Source organism: Anabrus simplex, chromosome 6 (assembly GCF_040414725.1).
Source record: "Anabrus simplex isolate iqAnaSimp1 chromosome 6, ASM4041472v1, whole genome shotgun sequence".
Lineage (NCBI taxonomy): Eukaryota > Metazoa > Arthropoda > Insecta > Orthoptera > Tettigoniidae > Anabrus > Anabrus simplex.
The window spans coordinates 234,083,785-234,108,409 of NC_090270.1; the positions used below are offsets into that span (position 1 = coordinate 234,083,785).

Consider the following 24,625-nt stretch of genomic DNA (forward strand, 5'->3'; position numbering starts at 1 on the left):
TCCACCCAACCAAATTCCTCCCTGCCATTTTGTGCCTTTCAATAAATTACCCATATATACTGTATAGGCCTACTACAAACAACAAAGGTGAAAGATTACAGCCTTGTCTAACCACTAAAACTGCTTTGAGCCGAGAACTCGTTCTACCATCAGTTTTCACTGCAGCCTAATTATCCACATAAATACCCTTGATTGCCTGTAATAACGTACCCATAATTCCTCAGTATGACTAACATTCTTTCCCTTGATACTCCCATCATTTATTCCGCCTGTAGATCTACAAAACAGGCGTAACAGTCTATTCCTCTTGTAACATTTTTCAGCTACTTGACCCATACTGAAGATATGGTGCTGACAGTCTCTCTGTGATCTGAAAGCGCACTGGTTTTCATTGAACTTTCAACCGTTGATCGCGCACCCCTTTCCAGACTACCTGCGAACAAGTGATGATGCTTGTTATTTAAAGGGATCTAAACCTCTAGGTAATCGGCTCCACCTGAGAACACCTTGCTTGGTTTACTGATCAATGAAATACCTCGTTAGTTGTTGCAGTTCTTTCTGTTCCCTTGTTTATAGGTAGGTGCAATTACTGTGTTTGCCAAAGTAGAAGGTACCTTACTCACATTCCATGCTACTCCATTTGCTCTGTGAAGGCCATTCCATCCTTACCTTCTCACTGTATTTCACCATTTCAGGTCTGATTTCATCTGTTCCTGTTTTATGACAATGTAGTTTATTTATAATCTTTTCCACTTCCTTGACCATAATTTCCCTTACATATTTTTTATCATTAGTCCAGCAAGTTTGTGGTTTTTTCCCATGTTTACTCACAGTTCTTGGACATTGCTATGCTGTTTTTACTGTAGCAGTTCAAGTGGCTGTGCGGTTTGGATCATGTAGCTATCAGCTTTTCGGCAGCCCTGAACATGGTTTTCGGTGGTTTCCCATTTTCACACCAGATAAATTCTCGGGCTGTACCGTAATTAATGCCACGGTCGCTTCCTTCCCACTCCTAGCCCTTCCCTATCCCATCGTTGTTATAAGGCCTATCTGCGTTGGTGCGACATAAAGCTGATTGTAAAAAATGTCTACTGCTGCATCCCTGTATGCCGCCCATAGCCACACAAAATTATTATTATTACCCATTGCCTTTTTATATCCTGAATTTATCTCATTCTTTCAAACTATTCTCTAATGAAATCTATGTACTTTCTGTCTAATTTACTTATTCTGGAGATATTCTATCCTTAACTGTCTGCCTACAGATTTCACTTTCTCTGTCCTAGATCTAGTGATGCTTAGTTCACTGCAGATCAGATAGTGCTCCATATCTAGTGATACCAACTCTCCCGTATTTGAGCCTGTTTTTTCGTGATCTCCTGGCTTCCCTATTTTCTGATTCTCTCATCTTATTTCTCCCGTATTTTTACATAAAGTAAAATTTATTCAGTTGCAGTCATTTTAATTTTGCGCATGTGATCGGAGTTAGTTTAAACGTTCAACAGCAGAGTCGATTGATACTAGGTTGACATTTTTTAAATCGGTTATCTTTTTTAGAAATGGCTAATGAATGAGTTTAAATGTGTTCTTGTCTGCAAACCAATGAATTCTTACTTCACTTTCTTTTTTTTTTTTTTCTCTCTTTTTTTTCCACCGAGAGAGTTAGGCTCACGGTTAGGGTCGCATAGCTGTGACTCACAAATTTGTCACACTCAACATCTAAAACACTTCTCACACGCGATCTCTTTTTACTTGGATAGTAACATCGCCGGTGGTGGATAATTCTTTTCGTGCAATGTAAACACTTGTAACAGACACACTGGCAAATTCGGATGTTAGTTTTGCGATACAGTAAAACCTTGTTAATTCAAAGTCTTAGGAACGCACAAATCGGATTTCGAATGATGTTATTTTGAATTAACCGCCAACTTGTAATTCCGAACTCACCACCCTTGTCAACTAACATTCGCGCTAGTTGTGCTATGTAAGAAAGATGAACTGACTTTACTCTTGTTTCCTTATACAAATAAGAGTTGACTACCATTGTCATAAATACATGAAAAAACACCGTTTTCCACCACTTTAGTTGACGTTAATCAAACGGATAGTAGCTCAACATTTGATTGCTATGGTCTACACCAGTTTAGTTCTGATTGTAGTCAATGATAGCATCAGGCTTCATGTTTTGAGCAATACCTTTTTTAGTCTTCACGGTAATATTAGTGGCCATCATTCTGTGCTTTGTTGAAAGTACGTAGATGTCTCTGGTATCTTTCCATTTTAGAAAAAAATAAATGTTCATTTCTTTTGAAAGGAGAGTTCATTATTTTTTTAGTTTTTGGTGCACTAAATCAGCTGGGATTCCTCTACGATTTTTCATTACGGTTCCATCGGCAGCAGTCTTCATATTCCACAGCTCATGTAGAAAAGCAGGACTTTTTTTTCCCATAAAAGTGATCCATGAAAACTGTGTGGCCTTTATGAAAATAATCTGCACAGAGTTGTTGCATCAACTGTGATATACCGGTACTGTTATCCACATTACCACGTGAGCCTATGTAAATTTCACAGTTCAACATGTGTCCTGTCTTAGCATCACGGAGTACATAGAATTTCATGCCATATTTTTGTGGTTTGTTTTTCATGTAAACTTTGAAAATTATTCTCCCTCTAAATGGACATATTCAATCAACAACTGTAAGATTCTCTGACAGAAAGAAAGCTTATTTACTTTGATTCACAAATCTGTCAAAAAATGGCCTGATCTTGTGCAGAGTGTCATGGTCAGTTTCAGTTCGAGGTACAAAGGTATTACTGGCAACAATATGCAGCATGCAGCATCTTGCGATATTAATTTATAAGCAAAACTTGTTTGCAGTACAGGATTATTCGTCCAATAATCTTCCAATTTCGGCTTCTTAACAAGAGGCACTGTAAAACTGTGACAAAGAATATGTAGAGTTCATATAATTTTACATAGGTCCATTTATTCCACATAGAATATTCACTTTCATTTCGCCTTCTGCACGTAACTTGTCAATTGACTGCCTGGCATAACGATTAGTTTCTCTCTTGATTGTTTTGAACAAATCATCACTGAAGAAATATGTGAAGAGGACCAATGTTGTTGAAGATTCATCAGTTGCAATTTGCACACCGGATATTTCATCAAGCCCAGGAAGTTGAGGCTGTCCGTCATCATAAGATAACCACTGTCTATTTCTTGGGCACCGGGCGAGTTGGCCATGCGGTTAGGAGCGCGCAGCTGTGAGCTTGCATCCAGGGGTTAGTGGGTTCGAACCCTGAAGATGGTTTTCCGTGGTTTCCCATTTTCACACCAGGCAAATGCCGGGGCTATACCTTAATTAAGGCCACAGCCATTTCCTTCCCATTCCTAGGCCTTTCCTGTCCCACCGTTGCCATAAGACCCATCTGTGCCGGTCCTACGTAAAACAAATAGCAAAAAATATATTTCTTGGGCACTGGCTTATAGCTACATATGGCTGTGCAGCACTTATTTCAACACACCCATCCTGAGATGCATTTTCAAGGCCAACTAAAGTCTCATCTAAAATGGGAAGAAAAATGAGTATGTAAGCATCCATATACTAGAGAAAATTAAATTAAATAACGTTGGGTACAAGTGCGGTTATAGTTAAAATTGACAGGGGAAAAGTATGCATGTTCATTCCTCAGCCCAAAGGCTGGTTGGATCCCCCACAGCTCCGCCATCATCACAGATAGCCTAGGCATCACTGAAGAGGCGTACTAGGGAAATAAGGAGTGAGGTAGTTTCCCGTTTCTTTCCACACAGGGGAAAAGTAAAATATATATATATATATATATATACACAGTAAAACCTCGTTAATTCGAAGTCGTTGGGACTCAAAAATCGGACTTCGAATTACGTGATTTCGAATTAACCGTCAATTTGCAATTCAGAAGTACCAACGCATGCCGCGTTACAAAATATTCTAAGGCCCGTTACTGCATGCATTTAACCTTGATTCAGAGTTTATACCTTTCAGATGCCATGGAAAAAGAACTATTTCCAAAATGTATCCAGGAAGGTCCATTTACAGTATTCAAATAATACACTCGGATATCTCACTGGTAAACATAACCTCGCAACGAAAGAAAGGAAAAAAAAAAACACGATTCAAAGACGAGGAGAAATCTATGCTCGCTCCCATGTGCAAGTGCTTTATTAATTGGATTACTATACTGTATGCATTTTAGATGCCTTGTATTTACACAGAAAGTACCCGATGCCCTTAAAATCGAACTTTCCTATGACTCTATCGTTGTACGATTTCCCGCCATGGCACTTCTCTCGTACTTCAGAAATGTAAACACTTGCCGCGCCACGAAGTATTCTAAGAACCATTAATACATGCAATCACCTCGATTCACAGTTTAAACCTTTCAAATGCCATGGAAAAAGCTATTTCCGAAATGTATCCAACAAGGTGCATTTACAATGTTCAAATAATGCACCTGAATAAATCACCGACAAACATAACCTCACGCAACGAAAGAAAAAAATCGCACAATTCAAAGACAAGGATAAATTATGCCGGTTCCCCTGTGCAAATGCATTATTTTTTGGATTTCTTTACTGTTTGCATTTTTATTATAGATGCTTTGTACTGGCATGGAAAGTGCCCGGCGCTCTTAAAACATTGTGGCTTATCGAAGTTTCCTATGACGAGGGAATAAAGTATCTCGCTTCCATGTGCATTGCAACGCACTGCTATGACCCCCATCCCTCACACTGTACGATTTCCCGGCTGGCAATTTCTCCTTTAAAACAATAAGACCGTTTGGGCTTGCATTAACATACCGTAAAGCAATGCAGTTTCACCAGCAATGTCAGTATCGGTATTGTTCGGTGCCTACGAATTTATTATATTTGCCACGTTTTTCGTCAACTGTCGGCATCGCCAGTGTTAGTGGATTCTGTTTTCCCGCACACTGCATGTTGCGTGATATTACGGCGTTCCTTAAAAGGTTGAACACACAAGAGTTCCGATTTCATTCAACTTAGCAATCATGAAACGCACTGTAGACCTACCGAAGTGAGTGTAAGTGTGGAAAGCTACCCCTCCACGTTCCGGAACGCGCGTTCTATTATGACGGGGAGCAGATAAATTTCGAGTTGAAATTACTCTGTAACATACGGTACTGTTGTTTTAAAATGTAAAGGCAGTTTCGAATTAAAAGTCTGAATTTCGGTAATGGGGCCGACATTACTTCGAATTACGAATTATCCGTATTTCGAATTAAACAATTGAAATAACATGCAAAACTGTATCTCATATTTCCGGGAACGAGAGCTTCTTCGAATTAGGCGGGATTTTGAATTAACCGATTTCGAATTATCGAGGTTCTACTGTATATTGTACCAGGAAAAGTTCGTGGGTATTGGGCATGAGAAGGACCTCAGGTAGCGGAAGGTGATTTAGGAGCCGATACAGAGCAGGATAGAACTGCAGGGCGAATAATAGATGGTTATACTTTTATTAACAATTTATTTATAATGTTCAAAGATTCATCGCTTTGCAATATTAATATAGGACTCAAATCTTTCATCAAAATCAAAGGTTTAAACGGAGATCTTCTTGAAGTCAGTTCGAGAAAAAATAAATGAATATCACTGATCCTATAGTCTTTTTAACTTTTATGAATAGAGTCTTTCTAAGTATTAAATAAAAAAAAAAATGAACACACACTTATTATTGAAAAATTGAAATAAAAATTTAACTTCTTGATGAATGTTTCTCAGTTCATTAGCATTCAAATTAAGGATCATAGAACACTTGAAAACCCTGAAGTTCTTCTACATAATGTGAACATGAATTAGTTATTAAATTTGAAAACTAAATCTATCACTAAATATGAACTTCTTGGTAAGGATGAAAAGTTATGAAATATTGTTCACACATAGCACTGAGAATATCACTGCTCGGGATTAATGAAAAGAAAGTCAGTCAGTTTGTGACTACTCACTTAGAAGAGAAGATTTTGCTTACAAATGTTGAATGGGAGTCTGGAACATTCCGCGGAGTGCGGACGGAGACTCAAACTCGGTGATGTTCCATGAAGAGACCACGTTGACGTCCCTCGATAGGTACCATAAATGAAATGATGTCTGATGTAACTGGATCTTGAAGTATTTCACCAAGACTTCCGCTGCTCTGGGAGGTGATATTTGAACATGGAAAGTTCAATTGGCGCGATTAGTAATCACAGATATTATCATTCACTGTCGTAAAACGCAGTTTAGCTCGTATTCTAATTTTATGATGCTAAGTGAATAATTACAGTCCTTGCTTCATAAGACACTATTTAAAATCGTCACTGATAACGTCTATAAATATACAGTTCAAACACTTGAAAGTGCAACGTGTAATAATTTTTATCACAGTCTCTGATCACAGTCTCTGAACCAATATCGTAAACAGATAAAGCTGATTTTCTGATCGTGATTATATTATATTAGCATGAATTGTCTAATAAAAAGTTCTTAATATTCACCAAGTTTATTACTGGAGAAAGTCGTGTCCTGATATGGCACGAACATTGAGTAAATAAAGAGACACAGTTCAAGGATGTACTGTTTTAAAAGAAATGAGTCCTAGAATAATTAGGGTTATCGTAACTGCTGGTTTCTGTTTATCACACACCACAGTTTGAGATATCGTAGTAGTTCACTATTATGCGAAATTAACAAAGTTCACATGTCATGCGCTAGTGTACTTCACTTCTCACTTCAATAAGTTCACAAGTATGATCTTCTGAAATGTCCTGAATTTTATCGTAGCCACGGCACGATAGAATAAGTACAGTGCAACGTCTTTTACAAGTTCGCCGGCGATCGATTATGGCCATAATTACGGACTCACGAAACGCGACAGAGTGTACTTCCTCCGCGAACGAGACTGTACAAGGGTCAGACTGCTCTCTCTCCCTCTGTCTCACACACACACACACACACACACACACACACTGCTTGCCAGCCTTGACATAGTGGCATATATATCCCCGCCAGGAGGGGTGGCGCTATGAATCAGGTGACTGACAGTGCACATTCTTCTCAAACTTTAAATTGTAATAATTCAAAAACTACTTGACAGATTAACTTGAAATTTGCTGGGTTTTACTTTTATAACGTCAGCTACAATTTAGCGTTGGTCCTGTTGCAATTGCTTAAAGCGTTAAAAAGTTCATGAAAGAAAAAAAACTTCGAGAAACGTCTCTAGGGGAGGCAAGTTACAAGCGGCAGGTGACGTCACTTGACCTTGCCTGGCTTGCTCGTGGAGTCTGGTAGTTACTGGAATGTTCCTTCGCTCAGCTGTTCACATATCGGAAGGGAATTGTATGCTGAAATAAAGTTTTTAATCCATATGTGCCAGGGTCTAGGCATTCCTGGTATAATATATATATATATATATATATATATATAAATTTACTAACAGTTATATTCGATTTCTTAATCCGAATCGCCGTTGTCGTTGAGGCTTGAACCAGTTCTTGCTGGTTTAGACGTTTTGAGTCCATGATTACACCAAGCAACTGCGCATTTACAATTCACAAGCCACACGAGACCATACGGCTATGAAGCTGCCTTGGTAGTACCAACTTACAGTAGTATCGTAATAAAATATAGGTTCTGATGATGTGCTGTTACCTGGTATTTTTATAATGAACTGTGGAATGTGTTCCAGCACTCTGCTAACATTTTTAGTACGTTGAAGTGGATATGTAAGTACTAGAACTCAACACCTTACGGTGTACATTGCTCATCCTCCACGGAACATTACAATCAATGTACGTTGCTCATCTTCAAAGTGTTAACCCAGAACAGAACTTTACTGTGGAAACGTATGACTAGAGGCATGATTTTTTCGCATTAACGATAAACGCGACAAAAAATATTTTGAAGCGATTTTGCGATATCTTTACGAATCATATGTTTCTGCTTAAGAAAATATGAATATTATGTTCGCGAATTAAAGCGATAAGGCCATTTTAAAGCAAAATTCAATTATTTCATGATAAGTGCAATATTACAGCAAAATCTGTAGTGAATAACGAACTTGACATTTTGTTCAAGATTATGTATGAAAAGAAAACGAAAGAGCGAAAAAAGATTCATCAACAGATTAATGTTCTGGAAAATCTCTTTAAGACATGGCATCAAAGAAAAGGGGTTGGCTCCAGGTTTCTTACCAAACGAAATGTTTGGAATGTTGTTCTTGTGGTGGCTGGTAATCCACCCCAGCCTGTCTCCTCACGGCATTGTGCAATCCTGGAATCCCTAATGACGTCTACAAGCAGCACAACTGACTGGTGTATTTCGACTTCGTGGTCAGGTAAAATTAAGAAAGTGATCACAGACAGTAGTGAGGATGAGTTGCTCGACAAGTGTTACGGTGCACAGCAGAGCTAAACAGTTTGCGAGTGAAGGTTTATACGTTTCGGAAAGCAATATTTTAATGTGTAAATTTTGTAATGTTCGTATCAAGTGGAAGAAAGAAGATACTGTCTCAAAACATTGTTTTAAAAATAAGGAACATTCAGAATGTAAATTTAGCACTCCAATAGAACTCTCATTAGATATGCAAAAGCTAAGAGTGAAAAAAATAGAATTTATTCACGAAACAACAGCGATGCTACTCAAAGCCTACATCCCGCTGGAGAAGGTAGACGACCCTGCAGTCCGGAAATGGCTTCAAAAGTATGTACCAGGTATGTTGCGCCGTTCCCGGCTCACTGAAAGGACGCATAATATCCAGGCTAGCTTAATTATGATCTTCCAACTAAACATTTTAACAATTTGGGTGTTGAGTTCCAATTCGGAGAAAGATATACCATGTGGAGCCATATAAGACTTAAATTATCTATAGAAACGACTCTCGTATGTTGCTTATTCTAATTCTTATGCTATTAAGATGTCATCGCTCTCATTTCCCTAAATCTAGATCTCTATACTACAAACACATTGAAAGAACTGTTTAATATTTCTATATTTGTTTATTATAACAATATCTCAATCCAGAATTCGAATCTTGGACTATCCTCCATTAAAAAAAAAAAAAAACTGGTAAAGGAAATTGTATGGTCAACTGTTTATTTGGCCTATATTGAGGGAACATGGACTTAACCTCAGGAATTTACCTATTTCTCCATTCAATATTTAATTATTCATTACCTTTTTCCTTCTAATTGCACTATGTCATTCCTTTATTCCACATTTCCACGTTTCTGGGTGGAAAGAAAAATCGAAGAAAAAGCGGTATCGTGCAAAGATACATGTAAGTATTGTTTATGGAAATCTACTGGTATTTGGCACATCCAGTGTCCACTACGCATTCTAAAGTAAGAGTTGCTCAACCTCGTCATCTGTAATATATCTACTGGAATTCATTACGTTAAGTGCTCAGGTCATGCCTGCCCACAAAATCAGGGACAGAATGCAATGTATGGCAAGACATTAAATTCTGAATAGGCCATCATTAAGCTGAATACTCTTAAACTCCAGCTCATAATTATCAAATTAAACCCATAATCCAAAAGAAAATGTCAAATTTTCCCTCTAGGCACTTCAAGCAATAATTAAATTGGAATAAAGCATTCAATTAATGGATTGAAACAAATCGAATATGTTCGAATACTTAAATTGGTGAAAGCTTTCCTAACTTAGGTAACCAAAAATTCATATAAATAATTGAAAACTTACTCGGATGACTAAAGAAAAACTCATCTGTATAGTTACTTATTTATCTGAGTAACAAGAAATAAAATATGTTATTGGTCTAGGTAACAAGAAAGAAAATTATTAGTTTGGGTGCACCCTAGCAAAGAAAGAAAAGAAATATTTACAACATGAGTTCCAATAAGCAAAATATAGATTGAGGGTATCTTCTTCATGGTATCCAGGATGCATTTCTAAGACTTATAGCAATATCTCAAGAATTGGAATCCTTCCTACTACATATGAGGTCCGAATTAACTATTAGCTCTCTCTCGGAGCTCATATTCACTTACTGCCATAGAATAATCCTATCCTTCAACATACTAATAAATACCTAGGGATGCTAATCTGGGAGGATAGTTCCCTAATGTTTCCTTATATATCAAATCACAATATCGAATATTAATGCTTCTTCGTCTCAGACTATTTCATTCTGCATGAATTCCGATAAGTTTCCCCTTCAAATCAATGTAGTTCTCATAAAAGTTCAATCAGAACCAGTAAGACACATATACCATTTAAAGATCCAAATACTTTCGTCATCTTAAGCTAAACATAGGTGCGATATCCTACTTGTTAATGACTACCCTACTATTCTTGTCCGAAGTATGCTATCAAGAGTGGTTCATAGTGTGAAAACTTGATCGTTGAAAATCATTTCTATAGTTCCATTTGGTCATCAGTGATGGGATGTCGCCTAAGAAATTACCACGTTTCTCTCGTCTGAGAATAAATTGGTATTAAGAAAACTTTGACAGTACATGTGTTCATTTCGTCCTCCTAATTGAGATGTTGTTGACACTACCAAGTGAACGTTCTAACCAACAGATGTCACTCAGATCTAATTTGTACTCCTACTTGCTTGCTCGTGAGATAAACAGAACATGAAATTGCTACACGTTCATTTCCTAATTAGGAAAACTCTGCATGAAAACCGTTAAGTACATAGCCACATCACCGTGTTCATCCTCGCGTAGAATTAATAACTATCATTATTCTCAATCATCAATTACGTATCAACTTCTCTAAAATATTACTATTATACTTTCAAAACCATAATCTGTCTCCTCACTAACACGGGTTCACTTCCTGCCATTGTGGCCCTTATTTTTAATTAATTAATTACGGTTCACGGATACATTTCCAAATACTATGACCTTCATCCAGTCATAACCACCATTTATCATAAACAGATTTGTCTACCTAGCAAGCATAACCTATAGTTGGTTCCTAACTTGACATTCATTGACTATAACCAATGTACACATGTATCTATCGCTCTTTTATGTATCATACAACTACTGTCACTTTGACTAACTCAGAACTTCACACTACATGGATCATATTTCGAACGTAGGCTTTTATCACTGAATGACTACCTATCTAAGGATTTGTTATGCACATCTGAAGATTACCTATCCACCTTCATTCTAATTTATCACACCACTCTTGTTGTTTAATCACTTCGCACCGAACAAGTTAATAAACCATACTACATTTACGGTTAAATACAAACATTATTACACTGATTTAAAAGTAAAACTTATCTGAATTCAGCAGCTCCAGTCGCCGTCATATGTCCAGCTGACAGGAAATAATGAAACGTCGCTACTTATTTCCCTTGGTGGACGGGAAATATTCACATGTTCCTCCTCTGGGCTCAGTCATCTCGGTCGGCCACGTCATCCTGCGGCACCCATTTGGGCAGTCTGGCTTATCATCTCCTTAGAGCTCCATGTTCATCTGTGGTCTAGACGGAATAGAATGGCATATAAGATTGATTAGCATTTCCATTGAGAATAACTGCGAGAAGCTGTCTAACATGAAGATTGTTTCCTGTGAAAAAGTTGATTTACTAGTCGAATATTTCCTTAACTTGATATAATTTTAGAATTTGAAATGATTAATTCTTTTTCTTCACTATATTTCCAGTTATTGTAGGATTCCCTTTGTAATTCTTCACTTCGGTAATATCGTGAAGTACGTCAGCTAGGACTGCAATGACGTAAGCTAGTTGCCGTTATTTCCTCTCTTCACGTCTCTTGGAGATCGCTGAATGGAATTTTTGATCTCTAGTTCAATTCGCAATGTAGCTTTTAGAATTCCTCCTTTATCCCGCGGAGCTGATTTCTTGTTGTGCCGCCTTCAAGTTTGGTACAGTTACTTCTATCCTCAATCCATATATTTCTTGGTAGCAATCCAATCTCGTTCTCCTTTTTTTTTTTTTTTTAATTGTTAGTAACAATATTCCCGTTCGATCCTTTTCACTGCCTTCTGGATCTTACTTCTTCTTCTCTCCCACTTGATGCAAGCACTTTTGTCTTCACATGCGGTATGATTCAGATCTTTCGGCATTAATTATTCCCAGATACATGGATTCCATCTTTGTTCTACTTACAGTTGTAACTTCTCATAACAGTGAAATGGCACAATGTACAGTCTATCTATTAAACCTCCACAATCAACAATCAGTGATAGTAATTAAACCTTTAATGATTAATTTTAAAATTTCATTAAATCGAAATTAAAGCGATACAGCAATATCTATTTCGCAAAATAACGCGAAAATTAGTATCCTTCTCGCGAAATACTTCAAAAATTAATGCGAAAAAATGATGCCTCTACGTATGACCTTGTCCTGTGTCTTGAATGCATGCTCATCAAACCCCTCTAGTTGGATATTCAGGTCATTGAGTTTGCTGATAGTCTGCCAGATAGGCCAGTTGGCAAAGCCAAATCAGAATGTATTTGTGAAAGAAAGCACATTTACTTTACAAAAGAGAAGTTTTTATTACGTCCTCCTGTTCAATACCTGTATCCATCTTTTGAAGGAGCGATTTTTAATCCACCCTGTTTCAGATCATTTTGAACCATCTTACATGAAAAAATATTAAAAGCTACGTGAATTGATGTTGGAAGAGTATCATTAAAACCAATGAGAAAAAATATGTAAAAACCAAGTGAAATATGATTAATCTAAAACAAAACGATGCTGTGGCAAGGTTGAAAACCTCTCGGTCTAAAAGTTTTGTATGCCACTCTCAAATGAGGAAAAAATCACAAATAAAAACATAAGAACAGTCTGTCTTCAAAGAGTCACATGTTCATGTAGTCTAGAGGGCAACAGAAATTAGCGGACGTAGTATAAGAGAGAGTAAAGGCCAGGTACAGCGTTGTGTCATTCGAAATAGTGAAAACCATCAATATCATGTAAAGTCCAATTTATTAAATAATTGACCCCTCGAATGGCCTGACCCTGTTGGTTTAGAGGTCTCCACTAGTTGTGTTTGTAGCTAAGTGTTGGGTTCGAGAGCCGGAAGCAGGATTCATTCTTATTATAAAATTGTGGCATTTTCACGGCAGAGATCAAAGTTTCATGTAACTCTAGAGTAAATTTTCTTAGTAACCAAACATTGTCTATGGATGACACAATGTATCCAACTTTGGAAGTGATGTTTCACAGGGTGGCTTGCACCAACCTATTGATTTTATTATTGAGTCCTAGTTCCCTTAGGGTTTTGAAGAGTCGTTCTATCTACTGAGTCTTATACATTCTGGAAGTCGATGAAGGAAACTAACTACTCGTCTGGCTTTTTTTTTCTTTTTGCCATATTGGAGGTTGGTCTTGAAGTTTTGTATCTGTTCAGTACAGGATCTCGATGCTCTGAACCCTGCTTCGTATTCCCCTAACGTTTCCAGCTGCCACGTTACACGCCGTTCTAGGATTTTGGAAAAGATTTTATATGTGACTGAAGAGTGATATTCCTCTGTAGTTGCAGGGGTCTGTTTTGTTTAGTTTCTTGTGGATCAGGGGGATAACGGCTGAAGTCCAGTCATCTGGGAACTGTCTCGCTAGCCCATATATCCTGGATCGCTTTGTGTTCCTGAAGGTGTTCTCTGGCTTGTTTCAATATTTTTGCTACTATCCTGTCTTCTCCGGAGGCTTTGTTGTTCTTGAGAAGTTGATGCTATAACTAAAAGTGCTCAGATTCCTTTTTCTTCGTGATTACCAGCAGCTATAGCTCCCCCAACACCCGTATCAGCTTTGGTTCATTCATCATCGCTGGTTACAGCAGAGGTATATTTACCAATTCGATTTATTGACAGGAGTTGTATTACCTAATTCCTCAATTGGGAACATGCATCATTTTCAAAAATATTTTTTTTGAAAAGTACACCAATGAAATAGTACGTAAACGTATTACATTGTGGTATGTTGCCTTGTTTTCTACCACTAAAAAAATATTTAATAGTGCCTTTCCGCAAGGCGAGTGAAACGGCCTCTGACGTAAGCGGCGCGCTGTGACGTCACGATCCAGTACCGCATGGAGCTCTACCAGCCGTTGTGCATCAGCCGTTGCTAAAAGCCGATTGTTTATTATTGATGATCGCGAATAACTTAGAAATGACGGAAGAAAGGTTCAAAACAGCACAGTCAGACAATCTATCATGTGTAAATGTCATCATTCTTGAAAAATAGTGACTTTTATGGCCGCAGAAATTCGCGGATAACAAGCAAGTTTGTAAGTGGTGTCTTTTATATACGTTCAATGTACTGTAACCCATAGTATTAGGATAACAACGAACCTGGATAGATATCACATCACTTTCAACATTTCCTTCTAGACTGACTCCCCTATTAAAGAATAACATTACATTTTCGGGCTTTCAGCATTAGTAAAGCAAGAAATCGGATTTCAGCACTAACATAAACATATAGGTAGAATTATAGTACTAGTCCGCTTCTGTGGTGTAGTGGTTAATGTGTGCCACTCCCGGAGGCCCGGTTTCGATTCCCGGTTCTGCCATGAAAGTTGAAAACAAATAGTACGAGGGCTGGAACGGGGTCTACTCAGCCTCGGGAGGTCAACTGAGTAGAAGGGTTTCGAATCCCACCTCAGCCATCCTCGAAGTGGTTTTTCGTATTTTCCTACTTCTCCTCCAGGCACCTAAGGCCACGGCCGTTTCCTTCCCTCGTCCTTGTCTATCCCTTCCGATCCTCCCATCCTCCAACAAGGCCCCTGTTGAGCATAACAGGTGAGGCCGCCTGGGTGAGGTAATGGCCCTCCTCACCAGTTTCATCACCATACTCAAAGTCTCACGTTCCAGGACACTGCCCTTGAAGTGGTAGAGGTGAAATCCCTTGCTGAGTCCGAGAGAAAACCAACCCTGAAGGATAAACTGATTAAGAAAGAAAGAAAGAAGGAAAGAAAGAAAGATCATAGTACTATAGGGCTATAATCTATCATTCCCAAAAAATATATATATTTATGGTTGGGACAACTGGCCTACCCACTTACGGGGCCCATGAAAGAGAATTAAATATCTTTGTGGAGAGAAAAAGTTAAACATGATAAAGATAAATATGACTTCATCTAGTTTTCACAAGTCGGGCCGAGTGGTTCAGACTGTTGAGGTGCTGCCCTTCTGACCCCAACTTGGCAGGTTCGATCCTGGTTCAGTCCGGTGGTAGTTGAAGGTGCTCAAATACGTCAGCCTCGTGTCGGTAGATTTACTGGCACGTAAAATAACTCCTGTAGGACTAAATTACTGCACATCGGCGTCTCCGAAAATCGTAGAAGTAGTTAGCGGGGCGTGAAGCCAATAACATTAATTACATATGGCTTTTAACAAGCTGAGCATATTAGAAAAGACAAGTGTCCTGGTGACATTTTAGTCGCTCAATACAGGAATGTCTTTGGGTGCTGTGACTTTTATTTTTTTGCTTTACGTCACACCGTCACATATAGGTCTTATGGCGACGATGGGATAGGAAAGGACTAGGAATGGGAACAAAGCGGCCGTGGCCTTAGGTACAGCCTCAGCATCGCGCTCACAGCTGCGCGCTCCTAACCGCACGGGCAACTCGCGCGGTATTTTTACCCTTCGGTTTATTGACTTGGCTTGTATAACCTAAAACTTAGGATAAGTTGGATAATATTTTAAACACCTACATCACTATTTTCACCTGTGTGCAATTATGTTATTTATTTCATTAATATTATGATAATTATTATAATTGAGCATTATTAACTTATAAGACCCCAACAGACAAGCATTGGTTTTGTGTAGAGTTATACATTTGTTAAATTCACGTTGTTTCCTTTCATGATGTACACGCTATTCTTTGTTACATTATAGAGTATTTAGATATAGCCTAAATTTCTTTACCAATTAAGCTCTTCAATAAAGACATACATAACTGTCCCATGCCAAGATATATTGGTAGAATTAGAGCTGTCACAATGGTTCATAACCCCTTTGATTTATTATCTTGACATGGATCACCCAAAACATAGGTTAGGTTTGGAGAATACTTTAATAATCAGCATTATTTAATGCACTGTTTATTACTTTCATATTCCAAGATGTAATTGAACCATTTAAATAAAGCATCATACATTAAAATTTAAAGTATTACCACTAGAACAGCTGACATGGAAAAGTGATTTGAAAATTCAAACAAATTCATCTTACGTTAAAATCTTCAAAAAAATAAACTGTAGACTTTTCCGATATATCACCAGCATTTCTCCAGCTCGCCAAAATCCATTTCTCCCTAGTTTTAGCGTCTTTGGAACGTTTATAAACAATTTGTTTGGTATGCTATTGCACATCGGAACTCTACACCATTTATAAGTTTTCTGCCTCACTGTCTGCGCAGGATTCATTTTAAGTCTAAAATATACCACTCAGATTATTATCCAATGTATAGACCTCGAATTTAACCATACTAGACACTAACGTAAAGTAGAAATACGCGAAGTGTATCCTGCTTCTCACAGCACACTGTGTGTTACTTCGTCTGCTAATTCAGTCAACCTGTACGATGACGTCAGGCCAATGAGATCGCGTACTTGCGTGACGTGACATTTTCGTAGATTTTTATCATGTTTCGAGTTATTATTTGTACATTCTGATCACATTTTTCAATTCTGCATGCAATTTTGAATCAGATTAGCATATTTTTAATTAAAACCCCGGATCATGCATGTTCCCTATTGACATTATTTTACATGATACATATTATGTTGTTGCCCACTTCCATTATGTTCTATCCATGGGAGCAGTATTTGCAATCATAGCTGGATTTATCCAATGATACCCTTTATTTACAGGATTAACACTAAACCCTAAGTGATTAAAAATTCAATTTACAGCTATAAGATTTATGATCCCTTTGACTTCCTCGTATGTGGCTGTGCTTGGTGTTAGGATTAGTGGGTTCTCTAACTGGGAGTCGTTGGGTAGGTTCTTCGGTACTTAGGAGTGCTTGGAAGTAGTCAGTGCATTCATTGTCATTGAGGCACAGTGATCCATCTGTCTCTGAGATATAACGCAGAGGGAGCGAACTGGGTCATCTGTTGTTTGAGGCCCTTGTATAGGTCTCACTAGTTGTTCCTTCCAAAGACGTCCTCTGCTTGCTTGATCAGTTCTTTGTTGTACTTCTCCTTTGCCCCCTTTGTAAAGTTGATCACATCCTTTGTCATCAGTCATCACAGTCATGTTGTGTAATGTAATTTCAGCATGATAAAATATTTGTTGAGAGAAGATTGCAGGAAGAATATCAGCTGCAATTTAAGCACAACTTGGAAATTAAGAGAGGATGCAGTGGCTTCAGTCACCCTTGAAAAATATGATCATGTAGGGAACATTGAAAATGATTACTAAAGAAAAGACAGAATTTTGAAAATTGAAGTGGAAAAGTTGTTCATAAACCTTTGTGATGATTTCAGCTGTAGTAGTTGCTCTGAATCCACAGCTGCTTAATCTGGGAATTGATTGATGAATTACTTCGGCTTGTAAATAATGTAATGTATATTACATTTTTATTGTAAGTGTTCTGTAAATTTTGTTGTATATCTGCCCTTATGGAATGTGGTTGGAGAGCTAACCATGGTTGGAAGATATGATGGAAATCTACCATATAAACAAGGGAACCTGTTGAATAAGCAGTCTAGGATGAAAGCAGCAGCGTTGCAAGGGTGCGATAGTGTTCCGTTTGCTAGAACATAACTCTTTAAAACCAGGGTGCTTGTAGTTTTTTTTTTTTTTTTTTTTTTAAATGTACTATATACAAAGGTCATTTCAGAAATTCTGCACACTGTAAAATTATGGTTCAAATATTTTTTTTAATTTCACAAAATGACTTTACAGGCTTTCAATGTAATCTCCATGCTTCTCAATAACAGCAGCCCAGCATTTCAGCAAGTCTTGTATTCCTGTAAGGACACCATCTTTGTTGATCTGTCTGATTACTCAGGTCACTGCATCAGAAGCCTTCTGAATGGTTCGAAAACTTCTCCCTCGGAGTGGTTTCTTGAGTTTTGAAAACAAATCAAAGTCTGATGGGCTCATGTCAGGACTTGAGGGTGGATGGGGCAGGATTTCCCATCCATAATTCTCCAAAACTCTGCATATTGGTTTGGCAGCGTTCGGTTGTGCCTTATGCAGAATGAGCACTTCAGCTGCAAAAGTGTCAGACCTTCTTTGGCGAATCTTTGGCCGCAAAACATTTTGTCCATGTAGTTTCGCCCTGCTTCATTTGCAATTTCACGTGTTTTGCATCAATCTTCTTGCACAGTGTTGTCGATAATGATAGCGGAAGTGTTGTTTTCTGCCGTTGTGTTTGGTACTTGCCCGACCTTTGCGGAAACGGGAAGCCCACTGTGACACTGCACGCTATCCCCACAAACTTTGAATTTAACACTGAAAACTGGTGGTAATAGCTGAAAGTCTGGCTTACAACTGACACTTTGCGCACGGGAATTGTTCTACTGTTACGGACTCGCATGCACTCTGTGCATAAGTTTTGAAATGGCCCTTGTATTACTGCTCAAAAGAAGCTTCATGGCTAAATGGTTAGCGTGCTGGCCTTTGGCCACAGGGGTCCCGGGTTCGATTCCCGGCAGGGTCGGGAATTTTAACCATTTTAACTGCGTGTATGTGCCGTCTTCATCATCATTTCATCCTCATCATGACTTGCAGGTCGCCTACGGGAGTCAAATCAAAAGACCTGCATCTGGCGAGCCGAACATGTCCTCGGACACTCCCGGCACTAAAAGCCATACACCATTTAATTTTAAAATTTTTAATAATAAGTGTAACAATACTATTTTATGGTAAATCAAGTTGTCTTAATATGCAGCATCCCACGTTCTACAAAAGGCCGGTGCAGTAGAGGAGAGGTTAAGTTGCTATCAGTAGGTTTTAAGCACGTGGAGGAGTGGGGCCAAGCTGCAGTGCTGCTATAGGGCTCATAATTGGCTGGGTACACAGGACATTCTTGTTAGAGAATTGCTGGAGGAAAGTGAAGGAATAATAGGAATATGAAGATATGAATAAACCCAATGTAATTGTAAATTAAAATTTGTACATGGATGAAAAAATGTCTAAAATGCCAACACAAATTGGTTTAAGCTCATGAAACACACAAACTTATGGAAACAGCTGGATAGAGAACTTGAGACTTACGTCAAGGGTGTGGCGACTCAAGAATGAAGCTACATTCCACTTCAGATGTAAAACAGAATATTGTGTAGGAAGTTACAAATCACCATTCTACATCCAGAAGGATGTGTGCTCTAAGTGAAAGTTGCTGGGGGAAGACAAGAAATAACAACACACATCCGTGAAATCTGCTCCTCATATGGTCACATGATATTACACAATGAAAACTTATATTCAATCCACTTTCAACTTATATCTGTCAGGTGTAAAGAAAGTACATATTTGACTGAAATAAACCGCATTAAGTTTTAACAAAATACAGATTTCATTATTTTCGTTAGAGAGGCTTTTGCTTGGATTAGACAATTTAAAATAAGATAAGTGAAGTATACATTGTAACTTCTAAAGGAAGGCAATTCAGCCATTTTCTTCTGTGTTCTTTGTTCTTCGTTCTTCTCTTTCCTGGATTGTTGGAGACTTCAGTTTTAGCCAGTTATTTCAAGAATATAAGGAAATAAGTTTCCTGAACTATTGTAAATATGTACCTTTCCTAAAACCTATTCTTTTATCGTACTTCTTGCTTAGTTTTGCATGCTGATGCCATACGTGCTGTGAACAGGAGGATGGCCGATTTATACTAACTTTTTTGTTTCAGAAATTGTCCTAAAAGTACGACTTGCGAACACAGGTGATCCTGATTTCATCGAAATTGAATTTCCACGCAAAGATCTCACTTACTCCCGCCTACTACGTGTGTGTTGTGAAGAATTAGGTGTGAGTGCTACTCAAGTGGTGCGAATTCGTAAACTTCCAGACACACTTATTCGTAAAGACAAGGATGTGCAGAGGTTTAAAGACTTTCAAGAGATTGAAGTGGTTGTTGCATCAGCAGCAGGCAAGAACAAACTTATTCCAGGCAGTAATGGTCTCATCCATGTTCCTGGCCTTGGAGGATCAACTGTAAATGGCTATCAGTCCATCTCTCTCTACAAAAACCAAACAATTCTCTACTGAGAGAATATCTTCTTTTCTGCTAACATACTTATAAATCAGAGAAAGTAACTTTTATAAAACTGTGAATGAATGTTTGTACATAGAACAATATTTATTTATCATAGATGTTAGGTTTCTGTTGAGCATTAAGACTAACAGCATTCAGAATTATGATAATTGCTCTTTAAGGGGTCTAAAATTAAATTCATTGCTTCCAGTCAAAAGAATTGTTCACACTGAAGGGAGAGAAATTCACTTTTGAACGTTCATTAACCCTTGAACTGCTAGCTGACGATAGATCGTCAGGTCTACTTGACCAGTAAATACACCTAGAAGCAGTTAAGAATATTTCCGTTAGATGGCAGCATTCATCAGGCACATTTTTTCCTTGGAATGTGGAATGTTTTGCTGTTAAATACATCCATTTACATGTGATATCTTTGAAGCAAATGAAGGTTACAATTTGTACAGCTTTGAAACACATATTGATTTTGTTGTGACCTGCTTTCTTTGTTTACTGTGTGTTATGCACACACGATGGCTACATTTTCAGATTTAAATGATGAAGATATTGTAAGAGAATTAAATGCATCTGTAAATTCAAGGCCCACTGCAGGTGATTGGATAAGTGTTGTGCCACCTGAGGTAGGTTATGAACACCCACCGGTAAGAACTCTATCAACTACCGTACTTTTTATTGAATAATTTGTAAAGTATTAACAATATTCACTTAAAATTTGCATGCTTATTGTCAGAATTAATTTCTCTACAAAATGTATATTTTAAAAAGTTTCAGAAAAACTGATTAGTCATTTATATTTGGTGTGTAAGTAAAAAATATTTTTAATTTTTTGGGGGGGCATTTAAAGGGTGAAAAAGTTTTAAATATGTTACATTGAGGGTAAATACAAGCCACTTTTCAAATAGTCCAGTTCATGCTGAATGTTTTGGTGTATTATATGTGCAAATTCTGTGAATAATACATCTGTCATAGTGACATACATCAGCTACTGCAAATGTGTGGTGCACACCCACCAGTTAGAGCTATTTCAACTACCGGTTTGAGGGTTAAACTTGTAAATCTCTCTCCTTCATTTGTTGGTATAAATCTACTGTTTTGTAAACATTTGTTTTGCAGCTAAACGGCAGCTATTAGTACTGGAACTACATGCTTTTATATTATTCGTTTAGTATCTACCTATCACTTTTCCTTTTCTCTTTAATGAAAACAAAGTTATATATTTACTTCTCTAATATTAAACCAACTCTTGACCTATGTATGTTGAGTCCTTAGCCCAAAGGTTGGTTGGATTCCCAGCAGATGTAAGCTAGGAAAATGAATGAGGTAATTTCCTGCTCCTTTCCTCATCAAGTCACTACCAAACCCACTGAAATGTATACACCAACCACCCCTACAAACCATACTTTCAAATGGACTGGTTGCAGAAGGAATGGCTTTACTAGCGTTACTCATACCTGAGTCACTTTCATATTGTTAAATCCAACAGTCGGATTGAAATATGTTGACAACAGTTACAGGCTTGTTCTAGACCTGCTGGAGACATATTGCACTACAAAGTATTCTATGGGATTTCCATACAGGTGGCTCTAGGTTTCTTTTTACAGTTCTTCTTCAGTTCCTACTTCCAGTTCTCTCCTGGATCGGGTTATAAATCAAGGACATCCATCCTTGCCTCTTTCTCCACCACTTTTCTTGTTTCCAATATCTCTTGTACATTATATCTTATACATTATCTTGGATCTTTGCATCTTCTACCCAAATATTACGCAGTTAAGTCTAATTTTCATCCAAGTCAGATTTCAGGAACATTCAATATGAGGAAATTTGGGCACTGTAAAATCATAATTCAGAAACTTGAAATTCCTTTATATGGAATAACATCATTGGCTATTGCATAAACAAAAGTACTATGTTACATTGTGTTCCCCCTTGGAAAATGGTAAAATGTTACTGTACAGTAACAAGCTGTCATAGCAGTTGTTGCAGCAAAAGAAGGGTAAGCACAATATTAGCATGAAGACACATACCTTTTACTAAGCAAAATTGAAACTGAATGTAATGAGCTAGATGCACGAAATATATGATAATTTTAACACATTGCTGACCGGATGCTCGAGCTTGTCACGTACCCTGTGGACCGGACATTTTTCTACTAAGCATACTGGGGTGCACTTAATTATAAAAATGTACATAAATATTAAACCAGTCAATATTTTATCTTTAAAGTTATATGGGTATTCTCCAATGCCCCTAGTAGTAGTGGATCTGCCTTTACAAAACAATCTTCAGCATCAATTCCTAACACATCATTAATGTTTACATCGTTGTCATCGTCAGAATCACTTGAATAAATAAGTACACTAGGTAAATTATGGCCTGTAGAGGCTTAAATATCACTTCCACTATCACTCTCACATTCTGTTTCCACTAATTCATTAGACTATTTCCATTTGAACGATCATTGGCATATAATTCTTCTAAAATAACGTCGTCAGCTAACACCGTATTCCGTGGGCCCTCCATCTTGTCATTGACTGAACTGGTAGAAAGAAAGTAGACGTTTTGAAACGAAATCAAAGAATAAAAGGGGCCGTGAATAAACGAAAAGTGGCAGATATACATCTACGATTTATTCTACTCAATGTGCACGTCCGAAATAGTTCAAGATATGGTCAAGAGATGTCACAGGAAGACCGAAAACAATGTCGTGAATAAAACCGAGATTTCTCGGGGCCCGTCACCCATGTGTTAATGTTGTAGAAAAAAGAGAGTCGAGAGAAGTAAATGTTACAGCTGTGTTTTCTGCAGGCAGGATCTTTATTTTAAAACTGTGCATGGTAGGCGCTAATCTAGTCATATGGTAACCTCACCACATGCAGTCATGGTAGCAGAGTTATCTGTAGCCTCAAGCCGACAGGTGAGCACAGTGTTGAAGAAATATTAATATGTGATACTGATAAATGAAGTCACCTTAATGGTTTTGACAAGAGTTAAGTATGTTGCTATCACTGTAGTGTTAATATTTATTTTGGCAGTAGGCCTATAGTTTTGGTATGGATGATTTTAGTACAGTGTTGTTTAACCCTTTGGAACTCAGCCAATATGCAGGGGTTTACTCGAAGACAGACTAATTTTTGTGATTTTCCAAAGCAAACTACAAAAATTCAACACGTAAACAGTTTAACACACATTAAAATAAAATAAATCACACTAATACAGGAAACTATGAGCATTTCAGAAATGAATGTACCTAGGACGTATTGTTATTGGTTAAGCCCAAAAAAATGATTAAATTTCGAAAATAAATTTAAAAAATAAATTATGGTTTTCAATGACAGAAAAATCAGACATTATTGTGTCTTCCTTCTTTACTCTTAGACGTGAAAGAAAGAACATTTAATTCTGAATAATTTGATATCAATATAATGTGTGTGCTGCAATTCACTCATGAAGCATTGCACAAAGATATTCAGTGTACATGTAACGGTCATCGATGTCAGGTCCTCGCGGTCCGATGCACGGTGAGCAGTTACGACCATGTCACTTCCCACATAACGGGAATCGCTTTCAGCAAAAGGAGGTCATTATTACTGTCTAAATCATCTGAAAATTCAACTATATCGGCCTCATTCGGCCTTGAATATGGCCTAGCCATTATGATAAAAAGATGACGCAAGCACGTGCAATAACGGAGTTATGAAAAGGGGTTAAATTGTAGTTTACGAAGTACATCGAACACACGATATACCAAAGGAATGAAATAAACTATAAACAAAACTCATAGCAAGATCAACTTGTTGTATTCATAAGCCAATCAAAACAGATCCACGCAATAAAAACTTCAAATAACAACAACATTGACGGTCAACAGATTTCATTTGTCGAAAATAAAAATATTTTGTAGGTTTGGTGGATATATCTGTTGAGTTAAACGCAAATTCAACCCTTTAAGGTACCGTCACGATGAACTGTTACGATTTAACAGCTACGCAAATGACCAAAATCCGTAAATAAGACAGAGCCGATGTATCAGCGCCGTGAGCTTTCTCGCCATAACCTCTCGCGCCAATAGATCGGCGTGCTGAGTGCGAAAGGGTTAAAAAGTGATGTTTACATTAGAACAATGTGTTTTCATTGTGGAGTGCTATGTCAGATATTTGTCTGTCAAGGAGTAATTATAATAATATTGTTTTACTCCCACTAACTACTTTTACGGTTTTCGGAGATGCCGAGGTGTCGGAAGTTTGTCCCGCAGGAGTTCTTTTACATGCCAGTAAATCTACCAACACGGGCTGACGTATTTGAGCACCTTCAGATACCACCAAACTGAGCCAGGATCAAACTTGCCAACTTGAGCTCAGAAAGCCAGTGCCTTAACTGTCTGAGCCACTCAGCCAGGCCTG

At 37.8% G+C, this 24,625-nt stretch overlaps 1 protein-coding gene across 1 annotated transcript in view; it reads left to right on the top strand.

Moving 5' to 3' along the window:
- The window catches only part of LOC136876375 (ankyrin repeat domain-containing protein 40), a 37,414-nt gene extending 16,040 nt beyond the window's left edge, over nt 1-21,374 (top strand). Inside the window, exon 3 of the mRNA XM_067150267.2 lies at nt 19,863-21,374. Within this exon, the coding sequence (XP_067006368.1) occupies nt 19,863-20,221 (359 nt within the window). The 3' untranslated portion in view covers nt 20,222-21,374. The remainder of the gene's footprint in view (nt 1-19,862) is intronic.
- Nucleotides 21,375-24,625: the final 3,251 nt, after the last annotated feature.